We start from the raw sequence: 26920 nt of genomic DNA on the forward strand, positions 1-26920 counted from the left end.
AAAGGGAATTGGATAAGTACTTGAAGGGAAAAAATTACAGGGCTATGAGGAAAGAGCAGAGGAGTGGGACTAATTGGATAGCTCTTTCAAAGAGCTGGCACAGGCACGATGGGCCGAATGACCTCCTTCTGTGCTGTCTCATACTATATTACTATGAATCACAGTTGACCTATATTACTGCAGACACCTCAGTCACTGATTGTGAGTCCATCACTCTGTATAGGTTTGGGTGGGAAGATTTTGTGATTTGGATGATGACCAACAGTAACAGAAGCCTATGAATCAAATATTGAGAGTCAACCCCACCCAATTGTGGATGAGACAGAAAGGTTACCAAATATTAATGAAATGAAGTCTGTACAAACACATACCTGATCCAAGCACGTAACCCACTGCCATTGGAACAGGCCAGTGATCCAAGCATAACATCCCTCAGCAATCTATACCCTGTAACAAGGCAGCCCGCTAGTGCAAGGGTGAACATCTGGTTATCTAGCTATCCATTCACATATAATATATAAAGATTTATATATCAAAACTCAGATGTCGTCAAACAAAAAAGGTCATTCTGTAAGGTTTGCCTGTTTGCAAATTAAATTATTCCCATGAGTGGAAAGATTGGGGGTAATTTTGACTTTTGGCGATAGGGTAAAACGAGTGATATCAGACTGGCCGTGTTATACATGGAAACGAAAATCGGGAGAGAAGTATAAAGGGCGGGTGACCGGATAGGTTTACACTATCGCCCAAAGTCAAAATTACCCCCATTGTGTTTGGGAAAAAGGAAACAGGAACAAAATGGCTTCTCAACTGGGCTTTGAATGCTGCAGATTTATAAATAAAGTTGATGGAACTGGTAGGCACAGTATGTTAACACACCTCTGGAACTTGAGTTCAAATTCAGGCTAAATTGATGGGTTGAACGTCTCCTCTATCCGTTGCCGGTAAGAATCCTGCATGGAATGAGTTTGGGAGTCTCAGCCCAGATCCAATCGGACTTGGGCCAACAGCACAAAACTACCCTTTAGCAACTTCACTCAGTGAGGACACAAGGCTGTCTGGGGTGGGAGATGGAAGCATCATGTTAGTGCAGTCATGGGTTGGCAATCTGAGGAAGGGGCAAAGAAGGGTGAGCTTTACTCTGAAGCTAGCTGTGCCTGAGCTGGGAGTGCTTGAAGCTGGCCCTGAAATTGGGAATTGTATCAGCCCTGGGTGCTGAAGTCCCTCACTTTGAGTAAAGAAAGAAAGAACGTGCACTTATTTAACACCTTTCACGACCTCAGGACGTCCCATTGAAGTACTTTTGAAGTGTAGTCACTGTTGTAATGTAGGAAACACAGCAGCCAATTTGCGCACAGCAAGATCCCACAAACAGCAATGTGATAATGACCAGATAATCTGTTTTATGTTGTTTGAGCGACAAATATTGGCCAGGTCAGCAGGAAATAATGCCACGTCATCTTTTACGGCCCACCTGAGAGGGCAGACAGGACCTCGGTTTAATGTCTCATCTGAAAGGCGGCACATCCAACAATGCAGCACTCCCTCAGTACTGGACTGGAGTGTCAGCCTGGAATATGTGTTCGAGTTTCTGGAGTGGGACTTGAACCTACAATTTTCTGACTCAGAGGCAAGAGCGCTAACACAGAGCCAGGGCAGCACAAAAGAAGAATCCGGATTACAAAAATTGGGGCTTGTGAAAGTGAGTTCAATTGTAATATGTTGGCCCTGAAATTCCGTGGGGAATCTCCTGGTCTTTTGTCTTAACTTTAGTGGGAAACAGACAGAAAAAACATTGAAAATGGCCATTTTCAGCTCTTTTCTAGGGGGGGAGCCGCCATTGTTCCACCAAAGTTAGGGTGGGACACCAGGAAAGCCCCGAGGAATCTCAGGGCCATAGTGGTAGAATTACTGCTGAGTTTTCCTGATCAACCACTGTAACTTCGGCAGAAGATAGGCACAAACGACCGTTTACGCCGTTTATCCGGGGATTCTGCCAGAGTTACATCAAAACGACCGGGAGAGCCCCTGTGGAAATTACTGACGATAGTTTTTAATCCTCGAACAGTGGTGTAGGACCATCTCCATTTTCGATACAGGGAAAGTCCAGGCTCCAAAGAATTTGTCTTTCAGTACACAGAATGTGCTGACTTGTTGAGTTGGCCCCGGTTCAAAAATCAACATCTCGGCCTTCGGCAGTTCGATAAAACTGGTTTGAGAGAGATGATTCCCCATTAATACAAGGAGTCATTTACTGCAGTGGACAAATCAGCAGCAGGTCACCAGATAATGTCGCACTGCACTACAGTGCTCAGTGAGACTATATAACTCAATCAAAGGGATTTTATTAATTAAGGGTTTTCATGGAAACGGGAACTTACTGGCACATTTGCACACACATATATATACACACACACACACATACACACACATACACACACATACATACACACACACACACACACACACACATACACACATACACACACAAATATGACCCAACAAGCACAACTCTGATATTTGGAAAAGGCTGACATTTCTCAGGATATAAATGGTGCAGGTCACTGGCACTTGTAAACATGGCATCAAACACCTAGAACATCAGATAAACTGGTGAGTCAGAGTCTTCCGTAGATTGTTCCACAGCACTGAAGGCAGATATGTGGCGTACGGCTGATGAGGAAACTCTGAGCTTTGGCAATGAGATAGGCTGGAAGACATTACTTGAAGACCAGGTACAAGATGATGTGCTCACATATCCAGGATTTGGTGCCTGCTATAATTGGGTTGCAGAGAGGGAAACAACCCTACATGTCCAACTATAGAAGCTCAATGTGGTACGATGTAGGTTCACACTTTGGTTGGGGGATGCTGGCAGTGCACCCACACATTTTATGGTGAGTTGTGCTGCTCATTGTGCCACTCTTAGGAGTTGCTGGTATCTGTTGTCCACCTAGCAAGGGCTCAAACCAGCACTTGGCAATTGTCCCAAGATCAACTGTTGACTATCCTCCTCTGCAGGGGGGAATGGGGCACCTTTGGGGTTAAATTGGTTTTAAATGAAATGCCCATCAATGGAAGTTTGGAGCCAAGTCAACCATCCATTTAGGCAGTGCAGCCTAAGATGTCGTAAGAGCAGATGTGCTCCCAATTGTTCTCGGAAGCAGTTTGCTGAGATAAGCTAGTTTAACCAACCTTACATGTTTAAGCTGTCGTGGCTACAACCATACATTTAATAAAACGGTTACCGTGTTGGATGACGACATGGCTTTGGGGAAAAAAAGCAATTCACAACTTAGTTTACATTCCACCACAAGAGGATTAGTTGAGCTACATTTGCGGAGGAGAGATTATGAATCGTTGCTTTCCCTGGTTTATTTCAAACTATTCATCACCCACCTGCCCAAAAATGGCCGATGGAACAGCACAGACTGAGGTCTTTATCTTGCCAGACCTTTTCTTGATACCTTCAGCAGAGCCAGTTTTTGTTAAACACTCTGCTAGGTTACTATCAGTTGAAAGTTAAAAATCACCCCCAAAGGTCAAGGCCCAAGCAATAGAAAAAGTGCATATCCAGGTCTCTATCTCTAAAACTGAATCTCCTCAAATCTAATATTATGAATGCGATTCCCATCCTATATCCCTCTAACCTATCCTACAACACCAAAACAAAAATCGCAAAGTCTTTGAATAAAGTACAGATAAAAGAAACAAGTTACTGTGCTGATCTCCCTAGTTTAAGGCCTAGCTAACAGGCTTACACAAACCATGTTCCTATTTTTAATTACATGCTTACAACAAGCGCCTCCAGACAAAAACCAGCACAGAATGGAATCCATCGTCTTGACTTTTAAGACCCTTGATGCTGCGGCTGGTCAGTTAACCCTTGGGTGAGCAGTGCTGGTATCGTCCTGTCAACACCTCACTGTCTGTAGATTAAAGCCTCACCTCACTGCCTCTTTGACCTGAGCAGAATTCAGTCCCTCGGGAGGTCCAGGTTCAAGGTAGCCGTACTTTTCTAAGAATGTCTTGGGGAAGAAAAGGAAAGAGGAATCAATTAAAATCTGGGAACAACAGAATGAAAGCGACATTTGTGACATTAAATATCTACACATTCCACTAAGACAATGCTGTCCATCAGGGTTTCTTTCCATCTACCAGAATGGTTACTGGCTCCAATAAATTGACATCATTCTATTAGCTGTGGAAGAGGGGACCTCACCATTCATGTCCGTCCAATATTCCTTCCCTTCCTCTGGATCAAGCACCCAGCCTCTGCTCATATAGTACAGCCGATGGCAGGAACATGACATGGGGGAAGAATTTCTATGTGCACTGTGTGTAGCAATGAATGGGTTCTCCATAAGCGGGTTCCCAATTTTACTAAATGTAGTGTACAGAGAAAACCTTCCCTCCACAAGGGTACATTATGAGCACATACCCATGACCGGTGCCTGTAGTTGACTGATTAAGTCCAATTTAGCTTTTGCTGCATTCTGGAATTTCCAAAGATTTTCTGCATCTCCATCCATTTTCCCATGAAAACTACAAACCGGTAGCCTTGCCCATCACTCTGTGGCACTGTATGTTAGCACAGTATGATCATAGTAAGTTGAGATCTTTGTAGCTTGATTTCAGAACACCTTCATAATTCAATTATAACATAATTAGAGATAAATAAAAGCATGGAACATTTATGAAAGTACAACCTGGGAAGGAGTGGTTTAATTGGGTTGTATTATTTTTGGCACCAGTCCAAAAATAGCACATCAGTCCTGCACGAATTGGACTAATTGACACTTGAAAACAGTTGGTTAATATCCCCTTATAATTCACAGTGCTTATTTGTGATGCTGAGATCAGAAACGTGCCACTGAAACACAATGTTGATCTGCCAGTCTTGTTCTTCTTTCTGATCTTAATGCAAGCGACACACTGAAGGGGAACGAGCTGTCTTTCACAGTGAAACCTAGCACTTGTCATTTGTTGATATTGTTTATTGTGTAATGTGTTCAGAGTGGATGAGCTGGTTACGTCTCTTTCACTCCTGTGCACCTAAGAGAAAACAAAAAGAAAGCAGCACCAGAGAAAGGGCTGACACCTCAGTGCAGTACCGCGGGAGCACCGCCCGGTCGGAGCGCCAGTACCGCGGGAGCACCGCCCGGTCGGAGCGCCAGTACCGCGGGAGCACCGCCCGGTCGGAGCGCCAGTACCGCGGGAGCACCGCCCGGTCGGAGCGCCAGTACCGCGGGAGCACCGCCCGGTCGGAGGTGCCGTTGTTTGGATGGGACGTTAAACCAAGGACCCGTCTGCCCTCTCAGGTGGGCATAAAAGATCCCATGGCACTATTCGAAGAAGAGCAAAGGAGTTCTCCCTGGTGTCCTGGCCAGTATTTATCCCATAAACCAAGATCATTAAAAAAAAGATGATCTGCTCATTATCACATTGCTGTTTGTGGGAGCTTGCTGTGCGCAAAATTGGCTGCCGTGTTTCCTACATTTCAACAGTGACTACACTTCAAAAGTACTTCATTGGTTGTGAAGCGCTTTGGGATGTCCTGAGGTCGTGAAAGGTGAAATATAAATGCAAGTTCTTTCTTTTTTTAAATGGAAAAGTCATTTGACTTATTCGGTCACTGTAAATCAGAGGGCATAATGCTATTGTAGCACGTCATGAATATCGATGCTGTTTCATAGGAACTGCAGGGTCACAGGGTTATCTGAAACATTGTTTTCCTATAATTCAATATCAGCTACACATTATAATTGATTGCCTATTGTTACAGATCTAATTATGGTCATAAGTTTCAATGAACGGCCCAGCCCAAGTTGTTAAGCTATCTTTCTCTATCGGATATTGCCCAATTTCAATTTATTATAGTCGCACACTTTTCATTCTGGGAATTAATTAAACCATTGAGAAGAGTGACCCGCCCAGGGACAGGAAAGGCCCAGCACAGAATCATTGTTCAGGTTCATCTGAAACTTGAACTAAGGTTTCTCGTCCCTTGCAGCTCACCCAAAAAAGGCTGGTAGAATTGATGCTGCATGGAGGAGTACCCAACTAGATCACCAGGATAGAAGATCCATCAGAATTAAAGCCAGTAGACCATCTTACATCAGTTATTCCTTCAATTTACTCTCCTTCCTGCTCCCCACCAAAGGCACTGACTCTTGGAGACAGTCACTCCCTCAGATGGTAGCAACCCGCCAGCACCTTGCCCATGTGACCAATCTTCATGCCCAAGCCTAGACAGTGAGTGTCAATCAGCTATTCGATCCTAGAGGCGATCACAGTCGAGCCTGATTCTATTCCCGCACTCATGCCCCACATGCTCAACTTTCAAGCGGGGCTCTCTGGACTGGGATCAGGGGCGCGATCCCTTGACTGAAGTCTCCCTTTCCCTAGTCCCGACACCAATTGTAACATCTCAACTGCTGTCCTAGCTGAGATCATATAACCTAGCGCAAACAACAAACAAACAAACAAACGACGTGCATTTACGCCTTTAACGTAGTAAAACGTCCCAAGGCGCTTCACAGGAGCGTAATCAGACAAAATTTGACACTGAGCCACGTAAGGAGATATTAGGACAGGTGGCCAAATAAAGGAGGAGAGAGAGGTACAGAGGTGGAGAGGTGGAGAGGTTTAGGGAGGGAATTCGGGAGAGTTTAGGGCCTAGGTACATGAAGGCATGGCCGCCAATGGAGGAGTGGTGAAAATCGGGGCTGCGTAAGAGACCAGAATTGGAGAAGTGCACAGTTTTCGGAGGGTTGTAGGGCAGGAGGAGGTTTCAGAGATAGGGAGGGGCAAGGCCATGGAGGGATTTGAACATGAGGATGAGAATTTTAAAATTGAGGCACTGCCGGGCTGGGAGCCAATGTAGGTCAGTGAGCACAAGGATGATGGGTGAACTGACTCCCCAAAGCCTTTCCACCATCTAGAAGGCACAAGTCAGGAGTGTGATGGAATACTCTCCACTTGCCTGGATGAGTGCAGCTCCAACAACACTCAAGAAGCTCGACACCATCCAGGACAAAGCAGCCCGCTTGATTGGCACCCCATCCACCACCCTAAACATTCACTCCCTTCACCACCGGCGCACAATGGCTGCAGTGTGTACCATCGACAGGATGTACTGCAGCAACTCGCCAAGGCTTCTTCGACAGCACCTCCCAAACCCGCGACCTCTACCACCTAGAAGGACAACAGCAGCAGGCACATGGGAACAACACCACCTGCACGTTCCCCTCCAAGTCACACACCATCCCGACTTGGAAATATATCGCCGTTCCTTCATTGTCGCTGGGTCAAAATCCTGGAACTCCCTTCCTAACAGCACTGTGGGAGAACCTTCACCACACAGACTGCAGCGGTTCAAGAAGGCGGCTCACCACCACCTTCTCAAGGGCAATTAGGGATGGGCAATAAATGTTGGCCTCGCCAGCGACGCCCACATCCCATGAACGAATAATAAAAAAATACGAGCAGTAGAGTTTTGGATGAGCTCAAGTTTATGGAGGGTGCAAGGTAGGAGGCCAGCCGGGAGAGCATTGGAATGGTTGCATCTAGAGGTAACAAAAGCATGGATGAGGGTTTCAGCAGCAGATGAGCTGAGGCAGGGGCAGAGATGGGCAATGTATACGTAAACCATTAGACTGTGAATCAAACCTGGCACCTTCTGATCCATGTGCCTCCGTACTATATGATATGGTGCTTTCACCCACTGGGGAATCAGGGCACTTTTGAAATGGAATTTGAAATGAGTCTGTGAACAGTATTGTTAGTGGAGTGGAGCAGGAGGAAGTTAGGCCTCTGTATGCTGGAGGGTTGTCATTTTCATAACGGGCCAGGCATTTCCACACTGTTCCAACTCAAATAGATCTGTTTTGGAGATTATTCTTATATTAGCTTTAAATATTCAGTCATAGAGAATATTACAAACTGGAATCTAATCAAAGGGGTTTGATGGTTTATATATAGAATAATGGGAGTTTATATATAGAATAACCTGGGAGTGAGCTACTGAGAAAATTGCAGCATGCGGACTTCAAGAAATGTCTGTGCTTTACTGATCACGGATCTTATAATGAGCCTCATACAACTGTTAAGGGATGTCATTAGCTAAACTCTTGTAATGCCCGACTGTTCTGCTGGATGACTTTGTGGTTTGAAATTGAGAAGCATTGTAACTGTGCCTTCCAGATTGATGCTGCAGATGTGATCACATGTCACAAGGTTGCCCTTTGACTGCCCTGGAACCTACCTAGGTGCTAACCGTGGCTCCGTGGTAGCTCTCTCCTCTCCGAGACAGAAGGTGGTGGGTTCAAACCCCACTTCAAAGACATGAGCACATAATTTAGGCTAACACTTCAGTCCAGTACTGAGGGAGTGCTACACTCTCAGAGGTGCTGTCTTTTGGATGACCAGTTAAACCGAGGCCTCATCTGTTCTCTAAGGTGGACGTAAAAGATCCTATAGCACTGTTGCTCAGCTCACACCTAACACAGATGATCTGGTCATTTAATTTCTTCCTGTGCACAAATTGGCTGTTGTATTACAGCAGTGACGACGCTTCAAAAGTCTTTCTTTTTTCTTTCTCAACAGAAGCGGACTATGCAAAGACGAAGTATGTCAGGCAAGGCTTTGCCCCAGCGGATTGTCAGGAAGCTGGATATTTCAATGCGGCTAACGGAGGTTTCTCCATGTAGTGAAAGCCTATCTGCACTCCTATTCTATTTTGGCCCCATCCATGATTGTGGCATTGACAGGGGTTTGGGACTTGTTTTCTCAGTCATCTTTTCAAAGAAGCAGGATTCACCAGGGCAGCCCAGGGTGGAGCTTTCCTCTCTCCTAGAAGTGTCCGATTTCCGCACGGCTCCTCCCCACAGTAGTACAGCCGAGAACAGAACCCCAGCAGGTTGGCACTTTTGGTTGCAACCTTTGTAGATTTTGATTTGTACTCCTCCTCAAAATGCTTTTTTTTAAAAGAAGATACTTGCCATGATTTTTTTTCTCCTTTGTAAATTGATAGTAGGCCCATCTCCACAGCCCCCCTCCCTCCACACCATCCCCAATGCTACTGCCCCTGCCGCTGACATGGAGGGCCCGCGACCTGCTCCCAGCTACAACCAATGTCGCCTTGAGACCAGCCACCACAAGGTGTCAAGGACCATCCACGCATGGCTGCTCCCTCCAGGTGCTGCAGTCTCTGCTCAGCACCTCCCCGCTGTAATCCTAAACCGTCTTACCGCAGTCTGTTTTGTGTCTGCTGGAAAACTGCTGAAGAGAGTCAGGGAGAAACAAAATGGAAGCATGTCCATATATTGGTTAAATGGGCTACAGTGTCACTGATTGGCTGAGGGTGGATGTGGTCATGGTCACGTGCATACCGCATGGAGTTGGGGCTGTATAAAGAACCACCTTACGGGGAAGGTCAGAACAGGAGCAAAGAACAAAGGGACTCACTCAAGACATGATCGCCTGTTCGTCAATGGATTTGGGGTAATATCCATCTTTTGAACTTACTGCCTTGTTACTGTGTGTAACCAGTCGTACTGTAATCATTAAAATTACTGATTGCCATTGTATTGGTTGCCTTGTTGAGCTGATTTACCCCAGCTCAGAGTGGGCAACTAAGTGGAGTAGTTATTGAACCTGCGTTGAACCACTCCATGACCCTCAGTATTGGTGCTTTCACACTTAACCCCCTTAGATCAAACTTTTCATACTAAACATCAGGTACTGAGTACACTAGGAATGGAGATCCCCCCTAATCACAGGACTCTTGCTCTCAGATCTAAACTTTAATAAACCCAAGACAAAAACAGTCCAATCTGGCTTCCTGCCTAAAATTCAAAAACAAAATAGTGCCTAATATGGTGCTAATAAACAGTGACAGTTCACATTGTACATGTTTTCCCACACTCGCAAGCCTGAGTTTGTGAGCACTGATTTAATTTATTTTCCTCTCCTTCTTCACCTCTCTCTCCCACTCGTGCTGGCTAGGATTCCATAAGTCATGGACGGCCAGCGGTCACTTCAGTGGCTGGTCCTTCATTCATGAGCCCGGGGAGTGAGCAAGTTATGTTCAGCCTTGGGAAGAGGGTTGAGGGGGATGTTTGAGGACATCGCAGGGAGGCCCAATTCTATCCTCCGCTGGATCCGTGAGAGTCATTGGCTAGTGATCAGGAGTGAGAATCCTGGCTGATTTTTCCCTTCCCTAATATAGGAACACTGTGGCCAGTTGTGTTGCCCTGCTGCTATCTTGGCTGAGATCAGCTAATACAGCACAGATCAGGGAGAAGACCATAGACCTTCCTGGTCTGTAGAGATCAAACTTGGAAAAAGGTCCAATTTTAAAACTAGCTACAAACTTAAAAATATAGGACAGAGTAGAACAGAACAGAATAGATAAAAGAGTAAAACATGGACATGGCTGCACATTGGGTGAAACAATGACTGTGGAGGAGAGAAACACAGGGGGCGATTTTGGTGTTGTGTGTAAATTGGGTGGGCAATGGGCGGAGAGTACACAGCGGCTGACCGGAGGAGTCACGTGGGGCGCCATTCATTTTAGTTCGGGTCCTCGTTACAATGTGGTCGGTGAGCTGCCAGTGCAAAACACGTTCCCCACGATAGGCAGACCGCTGATCTGGAGACAGGAAATCGGGTGGGGCAGGGTCTGCTGCAGCATCTTAAAGGGGAGAAGCAGATTGACCAGGCATGAAAACGACCAGCGCGCAACATTTTTGCAAAACCTACAGCAGCAAGTACATTAAATGTGGAAACCTTTAAGGCTCTAAACACACAAGCGACTGCAATAATAATGTGCCCAACACCTCCATCCAGCTTTCCCTTTAATTTACGCTGATAAAGTCCGCCTCCCAGTTTGTAGCACCCATGATTGGTGGGCGGGAGTAGGAAGTGGCGGATGCAACGCAGGCGAAGGTGAAAAAGGCATCGGGGGTCCTAAGTGCGCCATCTGACCCTGACCATCGTATATGCTCGAGGGTCCCGCCTTCTTCGGGCAGGGCCTGTGAGGGTCAGGATCGAGGTCAGCCCGAAAATCGAAAGGGGCGGAAACTCAGCTGTAAGCTGGCACTTCTGTCCCCGGCACTATTTTGTTCCCCCGTTTTTAAGTACGTGGGGTTGTAGGGGCACAATAGGCTATAAATGCCAGCCTTGCCAGTGACAACCTCATCCCGAGAATTAATTTTTTTAAAGTTGTTAATTTACTCTTAGGCTCAAACGATGTCAGCGTAAAGATGACACAAGCAAGAGATTATCTCAATTAAGTGTACTAAAACCAAGCCAATGGAACAATGAACAAGAGTGTGAAAATTTCTCCAACTAGTAAACCTTCTTGGAAAAAAAAGAGGAATTTTTTTTTTCCAGCTTTGAGAAATCGAGCGTTGAAGCCCTCGGTGCAAGATACCATCACGGCTGGAAAGAGTAGGAAATGAGGCAAGAGGTGAAGGTCGCACTAAGTTTGGGTTTTATAAGGTTGTAGATTATAGGAGGAAGAAAAGACAAAACGAGTTACAGTGGCACACAACAAGATAAGTCTTGATTGCAGCACTGGGCGCTTTTACTCTGGACAGCAGCATTATAGTAGCCTCCCACTGGTTTCCCCCATTTACATTCAACTAGTATCGTTTTCTATCAGAGGCAGAACCGGTGAATCCACCTTCAGCCCACAAGATGCACAAAATAGTCCGTCTCCACTGTCGCTGATATAAGGTTACGTCGGCCCTTCTTACATTACCTAGTGCTGTTGGAGAACAGTGCGGATAGGGACAGCTGCACTCTTAGAATGTAAGGTGCCAACTTGAAGACAAAGAGGGGGGAAGAGTGCACGATGGCACATTCGGAGCTTAGAAGGCACCAAAGAGCAAAGCTCAGAGTGGCAATCACCATAGTATCATCAATAAAAGATAGAGAGGCAGGAAAGGTTGTGATGGAGAGAGGGGTTGGAGGCTAAGAGTTGAGAGAATAATCACATTTCAGATGACCAGCTTTGGGTACAGAAAACTGTCCTGATCTGCTATGTATCTCACCATATAACACACTGGGACATTGATTGAAATAATAATTAAATTATATACACGCAGAATAAATCTATTCTATATGCACAGTAAGCTGTTGTATTTTGAAAGTCATATACAAAGCATCCAGACCACATAATTATGAAGCAGTAAAATAATGCATATTATATCAAAGAGCTATTAAGTGGCAGTATGGTATTATACTTCTATTTTTAGTTTATTGGCTGAATGGATGCTTTGTTTTGCTCAACAAAGATCTGCGTCTCTTGCCAAAAAACTCGTATTACCACAAATATTTAAATTAACATTTTTCCAAAAGGATTGCATTCACAGTTAATCATTTTAATCAGGATTCTGGCTCTAGAGATAGCTCAATGTGTAATAACCTCGCCTCTGAGTCAGAAGGTTGTGGTTTCAGCCCCATTCCAGAGATTTGAGCACATAATTCGGGTTTTACACTTCAGTACAGTACTGAGGGAGTGCTGCACTGTTGGAGGTGCTGTCTTTTGGATGAGATGTCAAACCGAGGCCCCGTCTGTCCTCTTAGGTGAACATAAAAGATCCCGTGGTACTATTTCAAAGGAGAGCAAGGGAGTTCTCCCTGGTGTCCTGGCCAATATTTATTCCTCAATCAACATCACTAAAACAGATTATCTTGTCATTATCACATTGCTGGGACCTTGCTGTGCGCAAATAGGCTCTCGGGTTTCCTACATTGCAACAGTGCCTACACTTCAAAAATACTTAATTGGCTGTAAAGCGCTTTGGGACTTCCTGAGATCATGAAAGGCGCTATATAAACGCAAATCTTTCTTTTATTAATAGGGGTTAGTCTGCGAGAGAGAAGGCAATGCTCAGGAACAGATGCTTTCTCCATTTTTGGTATCCAGTACCAGTATAAGCATCAAGCAATATGACAGTCTAGATGCAGAGTAAATCTCCCTCCATGCTTCCCCATCTACGTTCCTTATTGCCGACTTCAAATGGGGCATCGCCCACTGTACCAGTGTGTCACCTCCAATTCCCGAACCAAACACTCCCATTGTCTCTCAGTGAGATGGCCAATCTGTGCTGAATGATGATACGCCGTAGATTGTTGCCCCATAAAATGCAGGCTCATTTCACACCGGGCCCTTACAGCCAACAGGTGTGGAGGGTTTCCATCCCATGGTCTTCCTTTGGACAACTTGGCCTACAGTTAATCCAAAGCACAGTTTACCTGGGCGGAACAACCTGTGTGGAGTTCAAATGGTCAGAATTGGCAATGAAACAATCTGGAGAACACTGATACAGAACCTAGAATCTAATCTTACAGCTGCAGTGATTCACCATTCTGGCAAATGTGATTAAATTATTGACTGGCACATTCCCTAAAATAAACAACCTCAAATCAGTAACATATTTTTATCTAGGTCTTCAGTGCACAGTAAATATTGGCACTAAACACACCTCTTACAGCTGTACCACTCAGTCAATCAAAACCGATCAAGAGACAGAGTTCTAAGGGATAGTCTGCATTACTGGAAGAGAGAAGGGCAGTGCCTCATTTTATTGCTGTCACATTAATCACCTCAATCATGGTTTGTAAACAATTAAATATTTCACCGAAAATAAAACCGTGGGGGGTGAATTTCCTTGGCACCTGCTGTAACTTTGGTAGAATTTCCATGGTAACCATGCACGACTGGTTAAAAAGGAAGGGCATTTATAGCAAGGCAAACTGAGAAGTGGGGGTCTCTCTAAAAATTCATCTCTTGTGGTGGAAATCCCTTTTATTAAGGAGTCACCGAGGGAAGAGACAGGGGAGAAGAGGAGACTGTGTACTTTCTACTATGAAACTGGTTGTTTCCAGATGGAAACTCTGCATTGTGTTTCTGCAGTTGCTCTATTCCCCTTCTTTTTATACAATCGGCATGGCACACTCTCTCTTTCTCTCTCTATTAGGCCTGAGAGTCAGTCAGGTGTGGTTTAAAAAGAACTTTTATTCACCACAGAAGTGGTTTCACAGAGGCCAGGACAACATTACAAAAGTAGAAGAAGAAGACTCTTTAGAAAATAGGCACTGTCTCAGCAACGAAATTCAAAATATTACACAATATGAAATCTTGCATTTGCCTAATCTCTACTACACTATCGAAAGCATTTGAACCAGGTTATGACCTCCTGCTTGACCAAGTTTATTTTTCAATTTTAGATAACACTTTAAATAATTTCCTGCCTTGTAATTCTTTCTATGCTTCCTTCATGGCTGGGGGTAAATAATAGACAATATTCCAATCATAATTAATGCAATTATTATAATACTTTTCCCAGTTTAATAAGGCGGAAGATTGAATACAACAGGGTTAGTAATAGATACTGAATAAGCACTGTTCTATCATTAGGGGTGTTTTTAAAAAATATGTAATGAGGACTAAAAACCTAAAACTTGTACCAAAGATCTCTGCAACAGTATTTTTGAGGTGAATATACGTAAGAACAGGAGTAGGCCATTCAGCCCCTCGAGCCTGCTCCACCATTCAATTAAATCATGGCTGATCTGTACCTCAACTCCATATCCCTGGATACCCTTACCTAACAAAAATCTATTGACCTCAATCTTGAAGGCTCCTGTAGTCCCAGCATCTACAGCCTTTTGGGGGGAAGAGAGTTCCAGATTTCTACTACCCTTTAAGTGAAAAATTGCTTCCTTGGTTTCGCTCCTGAATAGCCTAGCTCTAATTTTGAGATTATGTCCTCTTGTTCTTGACCCCCCCACCAGATGAAATAGTTTCTCCATATCTACGCTATCAAATCCTTCTAATATTTTAAACACCTCGATTAGATCACCCCCTAATCTTCTTTACTCAAGGGAATACAAGTCAAGTTTATGCAACATGGAGGTTCTCCCTCTTCTCCACCATCACTTCACCAGAAGAGTCGTGGCAAACCCAAAAATACTATGTAAACGCCATTTATTCCATGTTTCCCAGGGTTTCTGTGGGTTTTCAGCCAAAGTTATGACAGACAAGCTGGAGAACCTCCAATATAAATTCACCCCCTTTGAAAGAGCTAGATCTTCACACCTTAGCCCCCAATTCCACTCCCCCTTCCCAGGAGCTCACTCAGGCTGATCCCAATTCTGTGTAACCTCAAGGTTCTATTTGCCCCTGAACTGAGCTTCAAGCTTCATCTCTGGTCCATCATCGTGGCTCATTAGGGTTGGTTTTCCTCTGCTTTGTGCCAGGAGAACTCTCAGGTCCAGGGCACAAAGCAGAGGAGAAAGGGGTGGACACCTGCTCTGCTGGGTTTCAGATCTCTTTGAATTGCACAAATATATCCTGGGGACCGCTGAAAGGAGCAGCAGTTAGGCCCACAGCAGGCTCATACATGGAAATCCCGTGTAAAAAAGGCATAGGTGACTTAATGGCATTTTATTTTCCTCTGTGTACAATGGGCAGGTTTGACGCTTGGCCCACTGGCAGTGGGGCTTAGGCTTTGGACCAAGTCCCGCTGAGATCAGAGGATCTGAGCGTGACCTGGGTCCCAAATGTTGTAGCCAGGCAGAAGGTTCTTATTTTTCCAGCACAGCATGAAGAAAATTGGGCCCCGAGGCCTTCTGCTGCTTTTGAAGCCCACGGAAGACCCCACAGCCGGCAGCCATTAAACCCACCCCTTCCCCCAAGTCTCTTGGGTCTGCAGCAGTGGTTGACTTTCTTCCCCTGCTTCCAGGCACAAGGCCCCGTCAGGGGATGGGCTTGTGCAGGGGAACGTCTGGCCTATTTAAATGGCTTGAACCCAGAAATACACTCCACCTGACTAGGCCAGGAGGGGTGGGGTAGAGAGTGGAGGAAAATTGGGCCTGAGATTCTATCTTCACAATATTGGCCGCTTTCACCCCTCCTCAGCCCCTCATCCATGTCCTGGTCCCCTCAAGGCTTGACCTTCCCTAATGCTCTCCTCACACCATCCCCGGCTTCACCTTTCACAAGCTCCAATTCATCCAGACTTTGCTGACCACATCCTATCCTATACTAAGTCCCGCTTATCTATCAGGCCAGTCTTCGCCATCCTCCACTGGCTCGCCATCACCCAGTGCATTGATTTTAAAATTATCGTCCTTGTCTAAAAATCCCTCCATGGCCTTTCCCCACCCTACCTCTGTAACCTTATCCTGCCGTACGCCCCAGCTCGCAACCTCTGCTCTTCCAACTCCAAAGTACTCTGCCTCCCTCCTTCTGCTTCCCCCATTGACGGCAGTCTTTAGCCGTCACTCCACAGTACTTTGGAACTCCCTTCCCAAAGCCTTGCCACATCTCTCCCCACTGTCAAAGGCCTCTTCCATACCTACCCTTTCAACCATGTCTTTAGTCACCTCCTCAACCCTCCTCATCGGTGCCAACTTTCCTCTTTATAAAGAAACTTGGGATTACTTTAGAAGAGCAAGTTGCTGATGTATTATTGCCACACAGAAACTAGGACAGAGCATCAGTAATTTGTACTTGCATACAAACAAGTCGTATGACAAAGTGAAACTTAGTTACAACACAATGACCTCAACTCACACTGAGAAAAACCCACCAATTCAAATAAATGAACAGCAAGACTTTTTTTTTAGGAGGGGGGAGGGGGGAGGGAGAAGGAGGACGAGCAGAAAATAAATGCAATGAGGAAAGAAACACTTCGATAAATGCAATCTACACATTTCAAAGTAGTTAATCAGTCTCAGAGTTTAAATGCACCAGCCATGACATCATAGTTTACCTGAAACAATAAAATGTGTAATGTCTGCTATACTCACTAACCTTTCATCAATGGCTATAATTCTAAACCATGTTTTGCTTGAGGGCCATTCACAGAAGTACATCATGGAGGGATAAAGCACAGTTCTGTGCCTGCGATTCCCCACACAGTGAGCTCCTGTTTACAATCATTAATTGTGAGCAGTTCCTGAGTGGGATTAATATAACACTGGTCTTATGTAGGCATCTATAGATTAGTATAACACTGGTGTTATGTAGCCGTCCGTGGACTAGTATAACTAGTATAACAGTGGTATGTAACCATCTATACACTAGTATAACACTGGTATGTAACCATCTACACACTAGTACAACAATGTTGTCATCAGTACAACTTATGTGTAACGATTCCTGCTACTTTAAGATACGGAATACATGACTACTAAATCTATCTTGTTCTTTCAAAGTGTGAAGAGACCAAAACTGCCAACATTGGAAAGTTGAGGTGATACGTCCCCCTGTTGTGTCAGCATCTCTCTCCCTCCTGCCCTACCCGTGCATCTCCCGCCCCGCACTAACCTCTCATCACAAGGTAGCAAATTTAGTTGAACTCGAAAATGAAAAGGGAAAGTGAGATAGAGATAAAGAAAAGGGAGGAGCAGCTGGAGGTCCAGGCTGAGATAGAGCCTCTCAATCAAAAGTAAATCCCTCTGAATGTGAGGGATGAATGGGCAGCCCATCTGTTGCAGTAAACCTGGGAAAGTAAGTGTTCAGGAGTTTCTCCTGATTACAGTGGAATTAATCTATGACATACTGTCTGTGTGGTCTCCCAGAACTCCTGGATTCAGGAGGCTGCTCTGCTCAGTCCCTAAGAGCAGACAGCCATGATGTACATTAGTCATGCACAGGAGGAGATCAATCAATTGCCTTATACACAAGTAGAGGAGACTGTTAATGGACATGTTAAGGGTACACTGACAGAACCATTGCATCTGTGATAGTTTTAACTCCTCGAAGGTGCAGGACCCAGTACTGCTGCACCGAAAGAGATCTAAAATATGTGGGAGGGATCTGGTCTCATTCCCCTATCACCTCTCCAACAAACCTGAGGAATGATTGTATTCCACTGGTACCGATTAGCTGAGGTGAAAAATAAAAGGTGCAGTATCTTCAGTCCCTCCTCCCCCAGTCTGGTACTGATAGAGATGAAATAAATCAATAGATACCCATATATCCTCCCACTCCTCTTTCTCTGTAGCACGTACAGCCTCCATCCAAACTAGGCTAGAACTCACCAGGGACGAACAAAGAATTGGAATGTCCATTATTTAATGTGTATAAAATCATCCTGTGACAACACCAATGAACGCATTTATATAGAGCCTTTCACAAGCTCAGGACGACCCAAAGTGCTTTACAGCCAATGACGTACTTTTTGACGTGTAGTCATTGTTGTAATGTAGGGAAACGCAGCAGCCAATTTGCGCACAGTAAGATCCCACAAACAGCAATGAGATTAATGACCAGATAATCTGTTTTAGTGATGTTGGTCAAGGGATAAATATTAGCCAGGACACCCTGGCGAGCTCCACTGCTCTTCTTCGAATACTGCCATGAGATCTTTTACGTTCCCGAGAGGACAGACGCGGCCTTGGTTTAACGTCTCATCCATAAGGATCTAGATCCACGAATACTGGAGATGACAGAAAATGTGGCAGTGGTTAAGCGCATTGGCCTTTCACCTTTGAACCTGGGTTCAAATCCAGCACAGTCTGAAGGGATAGAAGTCTCCCCTCTCTACGTTGGCTGTGAGAATCCAAAGTGAAGTGAACTGAAGCAGTCTCAAGCCAATTCTTCCAATGACCATTAGCACTAACAACTTTATTCAAAATGTAAGACAGACAGAGCTGGACAGCAATCTATCTAGTTGATAAACAATACAGCTAGTAGCAAACGGTTCTACTGCACAAAACCAACCGCATTTAGCATTTAAATTGGCAATTTCATTGAGCAGAAACTTGACATCTCATGTGGGAAATGTAGTGGTCACACTGATGTAGTAAGGTACGGTCTGATGTTAGAGTTAATGCTAGATGCTAAGTCAATGAAGAAGGATTGCTAACATGCAACTAACCAGGGAGTGCTTGATCCAGATATTGGGTGCACTTTCCAGCACCTGAATAAGTATGAACAGAAGAAAGTTTGGAACAAGAAAAGCCCATCAAGGGTTTGCATCCCTACTTCAGTCATGACCTTGCTCCTCCCTCTCCCACCCCTCCCCAATGCTCTGCAAAGCCTCCAGGTGAATTAAACGGGTCTCTATAATTCTCAATCCTCGTTCCCAGCCGGTGTTGATCCATCCCCATTGTAATGGTATGAGCTGACACAGAATTTTTCTGGTGTTCTGTTGCACATATCCACTGGGTGAAGGAGCACCTTCTAAACTTTAATCTTGCTAGGCTTGTGAATTTTTTTATTGTATCCTTGAGATCTGTGTGCTCACTGTCCAAGCAAACCAACCGGGATCATGACCGCCCTCCCTTCAGTTTTTTTTCCCCTCCACTTGAGTCTTTCTTTACAATTTAGTCTGAGGCTTGGAATCGTCCTGGCTACTCTTCTCTGAACCCTTTCTAATGTATCTACATCCTTTTTTGAGGTAGGCAGCCAAAACTGCACACCGTACTCCAGAACCAGCCTCAACTGTAACCTGTAACAATGTCATTCTAACATGTTCTAACTTACATAGATACATAGAAAATTTACAGCACACAAGGAGGCCATTCGGCCCATCGTGTCTGTGCCGGTCGAAAAAGAGCTACCCAGTCTAATCCCACTTTCCAGCACTTGGTCCGTAGCCTTGTAGGTTATGGCACTTTAAATGCATATCCAAGTACTTTTTAAATGAGTTGAGGGTTTCTGCCTCTACCACCCTATCAGACAGTGAGTTCCAGACCCCCACCACCCTCTGGGTGAAAAAACGTTTCCTCAGCTCCCCTCTAATCCTTCTACCAATCACCTTAAATCTATGTCCACTGGTTATTGACCTCTCTGCTAAGGGAAATAGGTCCTTCCTATCCACTCTATCTAGGCCCCTCATAATTTTATACATCTCAATTAAATCACCCCTCAGCCTCCTCTGTTCCAAAGAAAACAACCCCAGACGATCCAAACTTTCCTCATAGCTAAAATTCTCCAGTCCTGGCAACATCCTTGTAAATCTCCTCTGTACCAATCACATCTTTCCTGTAATGTGGTGACCAGAACCTGTAATGCTATACCCTCCAGATATTTCTGGGTGAAAATCTCACCAGTGTACCTGGCACGTGACCCAGTTATTTTTTTTTAAATATTCGTTCACGGGATGTGGGCGTCGCTGGTGAGGCCAGCATTTATTGCCCATCCCTAATTGCCCTCGAGAAGGTGGTGGTGAGCCGCCTTCTTGAACCGCTGCAGTCCGTGTGGTGACGGTTCTCCCATAGTGCTGTTAGGAAGGGAGTTCCAGGATTTTGACCCAGCGACAATGAAGGAACGGCGATATATTTCCAAGTCGGGATGGTGTGTGACTTGGAGGGGAACGTGCAGGTGGTGTTGTTCCCATGCGCCTGCTGCCCTTGTCCTTCTAGGTGGTAGAGGTCGCGGGTTTGGGAGGTGCTGTCGAAGAAGCCTTGGCGAGTTGCTGCAGTGCATCCTGTGGATGGTGCACACTGCAGCCACTGTACGCCGGTGGTGAAGGGAGTGAATGTTTAGGGTGGTGGATGGGGTGCCAATCAAGCCAATCCTACACACCAAACGACGTAATAAGCAGCATTATAGTTCCACTCACACTGCCTCACCAGTACAAGCTGAGCCTAAGACACAAAAAAATGCTACTTGTTATATATTCTACAATATAAAGATGAGGAAAAGGGCTTCTGGCTTCTGGCTTTATATATTTGGAAAGCCTGTTGTCCACCAGTTAGTGAAAGGTCAGTAATGCCTTCAACACTAAATGTTTCTGTATGTTCTTTTACATGCCCTTGTGATTTGAATGCACTTTAGTTGCTGTATTCCTACAGGAGCTCCTTTGTCTTTGTGGGAAAAAACCAATACACAAATACTGCCTGGGGCTACCCACACTTTATGGGAAATATCTCAGCCAGACAGTTTCACAGAGGGGAATTGTTACATGTATTCACAAACTAATTACATCAGAAAGTCCCCGTGTCATTGAACATGCGAGTACACACCTTAGGGAACATAGGTGCAGGAGTAGGCCATTCAGCCCCTCGTGCCTGTTCCGTCATTCTATTCGATCGTGGTTGATCTGTATCTCAACTCCATTTATCCGCCTTTACTCCATATATCCCGATACCCTTACACAACAAAAATCTGTCGCGCTCAGGTCTTGAAAGTTTCAATTGACCCAGCGTCCACAGCCTTTTGGGGGAAGAGAGGTCCAGATTTCCACTACCCATTGTGTGACAGAGTGCTTCCTGATTTCACGTCTAAATAACCTAACTCTAATTTTAAGATTACGCCTCCTTGTCCTGGATTCACCCATCAAAGGAAATAGGAGGGAGACAAAATTTCTTATCCTTGATGCAACCATCAAAAGGAGTGTCAGACCAGTTGAAATTCCAGTCCGTTTTGTTTTAGATGTTGGCTGGGTAAACCATTCAATCGGTGGATAGCTGTTCTCCTGCGTGACAGAAATAATTAATATTCTGATTATCTGACTAGTGTGAAAGAATCAGTTCTTCTCAGCAGTCGGCCTTCACTTCAAAGAAAAAAAACAGGAGTTTATCTGGGCGCCTGTCCAATTATGTTCAGTTCCCTGCTTGGCTGTCTGTTTCCATGGTGGGTGGGCTCGCTATAGTCTATACCCATGATACCTTCATCGATGACTCCATTTCAGATCCTGGGTGCAACTACTAAGTATCTGAACTCTACTGTTTTTTGCTTTGGAGCAGTTTAACATTGTTGCGATCAAATGTTGTACTGCTGGTTACTTGCTGTATGCTTTTTTCTTCTGTGTAATCGTATTCCTTGAAAATAAATTTGACTATTTAGTTGACCGATCATTACAGGTGCGCAACTGCCCAATCATTTTCCAGGTTTGAAGAAAAGACCGCAAGTAACTAACATTTGACTTACACAACACGCGAATACCTCCAAAACAAAATAATAGAGTTCAGAGTCTAAGCAGTTAGGTATCTTTTAGGAAAGTCTCCGATGAGCATATCGGGGGTGCTGGATGGAATGTTATGCTCTGGTAGTGAGACATTTCCCACATTTTTCAGTGGACAAGGGTGCATGGTGGGCAGCACAGAAACAGGCCATTCGGCCCAACAGGTCCATGTCGGTGTTTATGCTCCACACAATCCACCTCCCTCCCTACTTCATCTAACCCTATCAACACATCCTTCTATTCTTTCTCCCTCATGTGTTTATCTAACTTCCCCTTAAATGCATCTATGCTAGTCGCCCCAACTACTTGTGGGAGTGAGTTCTACATTCTAGCCACTCTCTGGGTAAAGAAGTTTCTCCTCAATTCCCCATTGGATTTATTAGTGATTATCTCATATTTATGGCCCCTGGTTCTGGTCTCCCCCGCAAGTGGAAACATCTTCTTCATGTCTACCCTATCATACCCTTTCATAATTTTAAAGCCCTCTATCAGGTCACCCCTCAGTCATCTCTTTTCTAGAGAAAAAAAAAGAGTCCCAGCCTGCCCAATCTTTCCTGATAGGTATAACCTCTCAGTTCTGGTAGCATTCGAGTAAATCTTTTTTGCACCGTCTCCACTGCCTCTATATCCTTTTTATAATATGGAGACCAGAACAGTTGACAATACTCCAAGTGTGGTCTAACCAAGGCTCTATACAAGTTTAACATAATTTCTCTCTTTTCAATTCTATCCTTCTAGAAATGAACCCTAGTGCTGGGTTTGCTTTTTTGATGGCCTTATTAAGCTCCGTCGCTACTTTTAGTGATTTGTGTATCTGTACCCCCAGATCCCTCTGCTCCTATACCCCATTTAGACTCTTATTATCCAAGCAGTATGTGGTCCCCTTATTCTTCCTACCAAAATGTAATACCTCACACTAATCTCTTCTAAAATTCATTTGCCAATTGCACAACCATTCCACAAGTTTATCAAAGAAGAAGGAGGCATATGACATGCATAGATAGCTGGGATCAAGTGGATCCCTTGAAGAGTATAGAGATTGCCGGAGTAGAGTTAGGAGAGAAATCAGGAGGGCAAAAAGGGGACATGAGATTGCTTTGGCAGATAAGGCAAAGGAGAATCCAAAGAGCTTCTACAAATACATAAAGGGCAAAAGAGTAACTAGGGAGAGAGTAGGGCCTCTTAAGGATCAACAAGGTCATCTATGTGCGGAACCACAAGAGATGGGTGAGATCCTAAATGAATATTTCGCATCGGTATTTACGGTTGAAAAAGACATGGATGTTAGGGAACTTGGGGAAATAAATAGTGATGTCTTGAGGAGTGTACATATTACAGAGAGGGAGGTGCTGGAAGTCTTAACGCGCATCAAGGTAGATAAATCTCCGGGACCTGATGAAATGTATCCCAGGACGTTATGGGAGGTTAGGGAGGAAATTGCGGGTCCCCTAGCAGAGATATTTGAATCATCGACAGCTACAGGTGAGGTGCCTGAAGATTGGAGGGTAGCAAATGTTGTGCCTTTGTTTAAGAAGGGCGGCAGGGAAAAGCCTGGGAACTACAGACCGGTGAGCCTGACATCTGTAGTGGGTAAGTTGTTAGAGGGTATTCTGAGTGACAGGATCTACAGGCATTTGGAGAGGCAGGGACTGATTAGGAACAGTCAGCATGGTTTTGTGAGAGGAAAATCATGTCTCACGAATTTGATTGAGTTTTTTGAAGGGGTAACCAAGAAGATAGATGAGGGCTGTGCAGTAGACGTGGTCTACATGGACTTTAGCAAAGCCTTTGACAAGGTACCGCATGGTAGGTTGTTACATAAGGTTAAATCTCACGGGATCCAAGGTGAGGTAGCCAATTGGATACAAAATTGGATTGACGACAGAAGACAGAGGGTGGTTGTAGAGGGTTGTTTTTCAAACTGGAGGCCTGTGACCAGCGGTGTGCCTCAGGGATCGGTGCTGGGTCCGCTGTTATTTGTTATTTATATTAATGATTTGGATGAGAATTTAGGAGGCATGGTTAGTAAGTTTGCAGATGACACCAAGATTGGTGGCATTGTGGACAGTGAAGAAGGTTATCTAGGATTGCAACGGGATCTTGATAAATTGGGCCAGTGGGCCGATGAATGGCAGATGGAGTTTAATTTAGATAAATGTGAGGTGATGCATTTTGGTAGATCGAATCGGGCCAGGACTTACTCCGTTAATGGTAGGGCGTTGGGGAGAGTTATAGAACAAAGAGATCTGGGAGTACAGGTTCATAGCTCCTTGAAAGTGGAGTCACAGGTGGATAGGTTGGTGAAGAAGGCATTCAGCATGCTTGGTTTCATTGGTCAGAACATTGAATACAGGAGTTGGGATGTCTTGTTGAAGTTGTACAAGACATGAGTAAGGCCACACTTGGAATACTGTGTACAGTTCTGGTCACCCTATTATAGAAAGGATATTATTAAACTAGAAAGAGTGCAGAAAAGATTTACTAGGATGCTACCGGGACTTGATGGTTTGACTTATAGGGAGAGGTTGGATAGACTGAGACTTTTTTCCCTGGAGAGTAGGAGGTTTAGGGGTGATCTTATAGAAGTCTATAAAATAATGAGGGCATAGATAAGGTAGATAGTCAAAATCTTTTCCCAAAGGTAGGGGAGTCTATAACGAGGGGGCATAGATTTAAGGTGAGAGGGGAGAGATACAAAAGGGTCCAGAGGGGCAATTTTTTCACTCAAAGGGTGGTGAGTGTCTGGAACGAGCTGCCAGAGGCAGTAGTAGAGGCGGGTACAATTTTGTCTTTTAAAAAGCATTTGGACAGTTACATGGGTAAGATGGGTATAGAGGGATATGGGCCAAGTGCAGGCAATTGGGACTAGCTTAGTGGTATAAACTGGGCGACATGGACATGTTGGGCCGAAGGGCCTGTTTCCATGTTGTAAACTTCTATGATTCTATAATGTCTTCCTGTACCTTGTCACAGTCCTCCTTGGTATTAACTATATCCTCCGATTTGGTGTTGTCCGCAAATTTTGAAATTGTACTTCCGATTCCAGAGTCCAAATCGTTTATGTATGTGAACAGTGGTCCCAGCACCGATCCTCCTGAAACACCACTGCCCACCTTTTGTCAATCTGAGTAACTACCTTCAACACCCTACGCTCTGTTTTCTGTTTTGTAGCCAGCTTTCTATCCAATCTGCTACATATCCCCTGACTCCACATGTTCTGACCTTAGTCATGAGTCTACAATGCGGCACCTTATCGAAGGCCTTTGGAAAACCCAAATTTATTACATCTAATTACATTACCCTTGTCTACCCTTTCTGTTACTTCTTCAAAGAATTCATGTGGGTTTCGAGCACTTAACATTGTGGTAATTGTTGGCCCTGCAGCAAGCTATCACTTTCATAGTGCACTGAAGGCAGTAAGTTTCAGGCTATAGGAGACACAGGCCTGCTCATGGAAAGTGCCTTTTGCTGTGTACCAGACTAAAGAATTGGGAGAAAGCCTCAACTGTGACAGACAATGTGTAAGTCATGTTAGAACTGCCACTGCTTCATTTACTTATAATAAAAATAGTTCATCTCCATCGAAAAGCCTGCAATATTCCCCCCCCCCTCGCCCCATAATAAACGTGGTGCCTCCTTTAGGATATCCTGAACTTACCCTCCCCAACCTATTCCACTTCTGCCCCCTCCCCAGCTGAATTGCAGCTTTTAATAACTCATTATTTGAAATGTAACACCCTTCTGTCAGACACATGATAGTGTAATCCTCAAGTAATGACATCATGAAGTGTTATGATACCCTTCCGTGTTCTATGTAATCCCTTACACGGGGCCTTTCGCCCTCCTGGGTATATATAGAGGGGCAGCGGGGAACAGGTCAAAGGTTACAAATTTGAGCGCTGTCAAAATTTGGGGAGATGCTACGAGTGACAGTTAGGATCATCTGTAAGGTAACTTGCAAACCCGTCTAAACAACAAGGAATTGTGTCTCATTCTGAAGAATGACATGCATCAATATAGCTCAGATTTTTGAATCAATATGAATGATTGGTGGTTGCTAGGGAGCAATTCTTGGCAGCTCCTCACAGAGTCTGGGGATCCAGAGATTGATAAAGTGCAATAAGCTTTGGGCTTTGCTCCATTGGTTTATAACAGCATTCCAAACATTGTATCATAGTAGGTACAACACAGGAGAAGGCCTTTCGGCCCATTGTGCCTGTGCTGGCTGTTTGAAAGAGCTATCCAATTAGTCCCATTCCCCTGCTCTTTTCCCACAGCCCTGAAATTTTTTTTCCCTTCAAGTATTTATCCAATTCCCTTTTGAAAGTTATTATTGAATCTACTTCCACCGCCCTTTCAGGCAGTGCGTTCCAGATCATAACAACTCATAGGGATGGGCAATAAATGCCGGCCTTGCCAGCAACGCCCACATCCCGTGAACGAATAATAAAAAAAAAAGTTTCCTCATGTCGCCTCTGGCTCTTTTGCCGATCACCTTAAATCTGTGTCCTCTGGTTACTGACCCTTCTGCCACTAGAAACAATTTCTCCTTATTTACTTTATCAAAACCATTCATGATTTTGAACACCTCTATCAAATCTCCCTTTAACCTTCTCTGCTCTAAGGAGAACAATCCCAGCTTCTCCAGTCTCTCCACATAACTGAAGTCCCTCATCCCTGGTACCATTCTAGTAAATCTCTCCTGCACCCTCTCTAAGGTCTTGACATCCTTCCTAAAGTGTGGTGCCCAGAATTGAACACAATACTCCAGCTGAGGCCTAACCAGTGTTTATAAAGGTTTAGCATAACTTCCTTGCTTTTGTATTCAATGCCTCCATTAATAAAGCCCAGGATCCCATATGCTTTTTTAACAGCCTTCTCAACTTGTCCTGCCACCTTCAAAGGTTTGAGTATTTGCACCCCCAGGTCTCTCTGTTCCTGCACCCGCTTTAAAATTGTACCATTTAGTTTATATTGCCTCTCCT

General features: G+C 44.7%; 1 protein-coding gene across 1 annotated transcript in view; it reads right to left on the minus strand.

Annotated features, from left to right (window-relative positions):
- Positions 1 to 26920, minus strand: part of mmp28 (matrix metallopeptidase 28) — a 102890-nt gene that overhangs the window by 68352 nt on the left and 7618 nt on the right. Inside the window, exon 2 of the mRNA XM_068007986.1 lies at positions 3949 to 4028. Coding sequence (XP_067864087.1) covers positions 3949 to 4028 — 80 coding nt within the window. The remainder of the gene's footprint in view (positions 1 to 3948; positions 4029 to 26920) is intronic.

Source organism: Heptranchias perlo, chromosome 28, assembly GCF_035084215.1.
Source record: "Heptranchias perlo isolate sHepPer1 chromosome 28, sHepPer1.hap1, whole genome shotgun sequence".
In the NCBI taxonomy this organism is placed as follows: Eukaryota; Metazoa; Chordata; class Chondrichthyes; order Hexanchiformes; family Hexanchidae; genus Heptranchias; species Heptranchias perlo.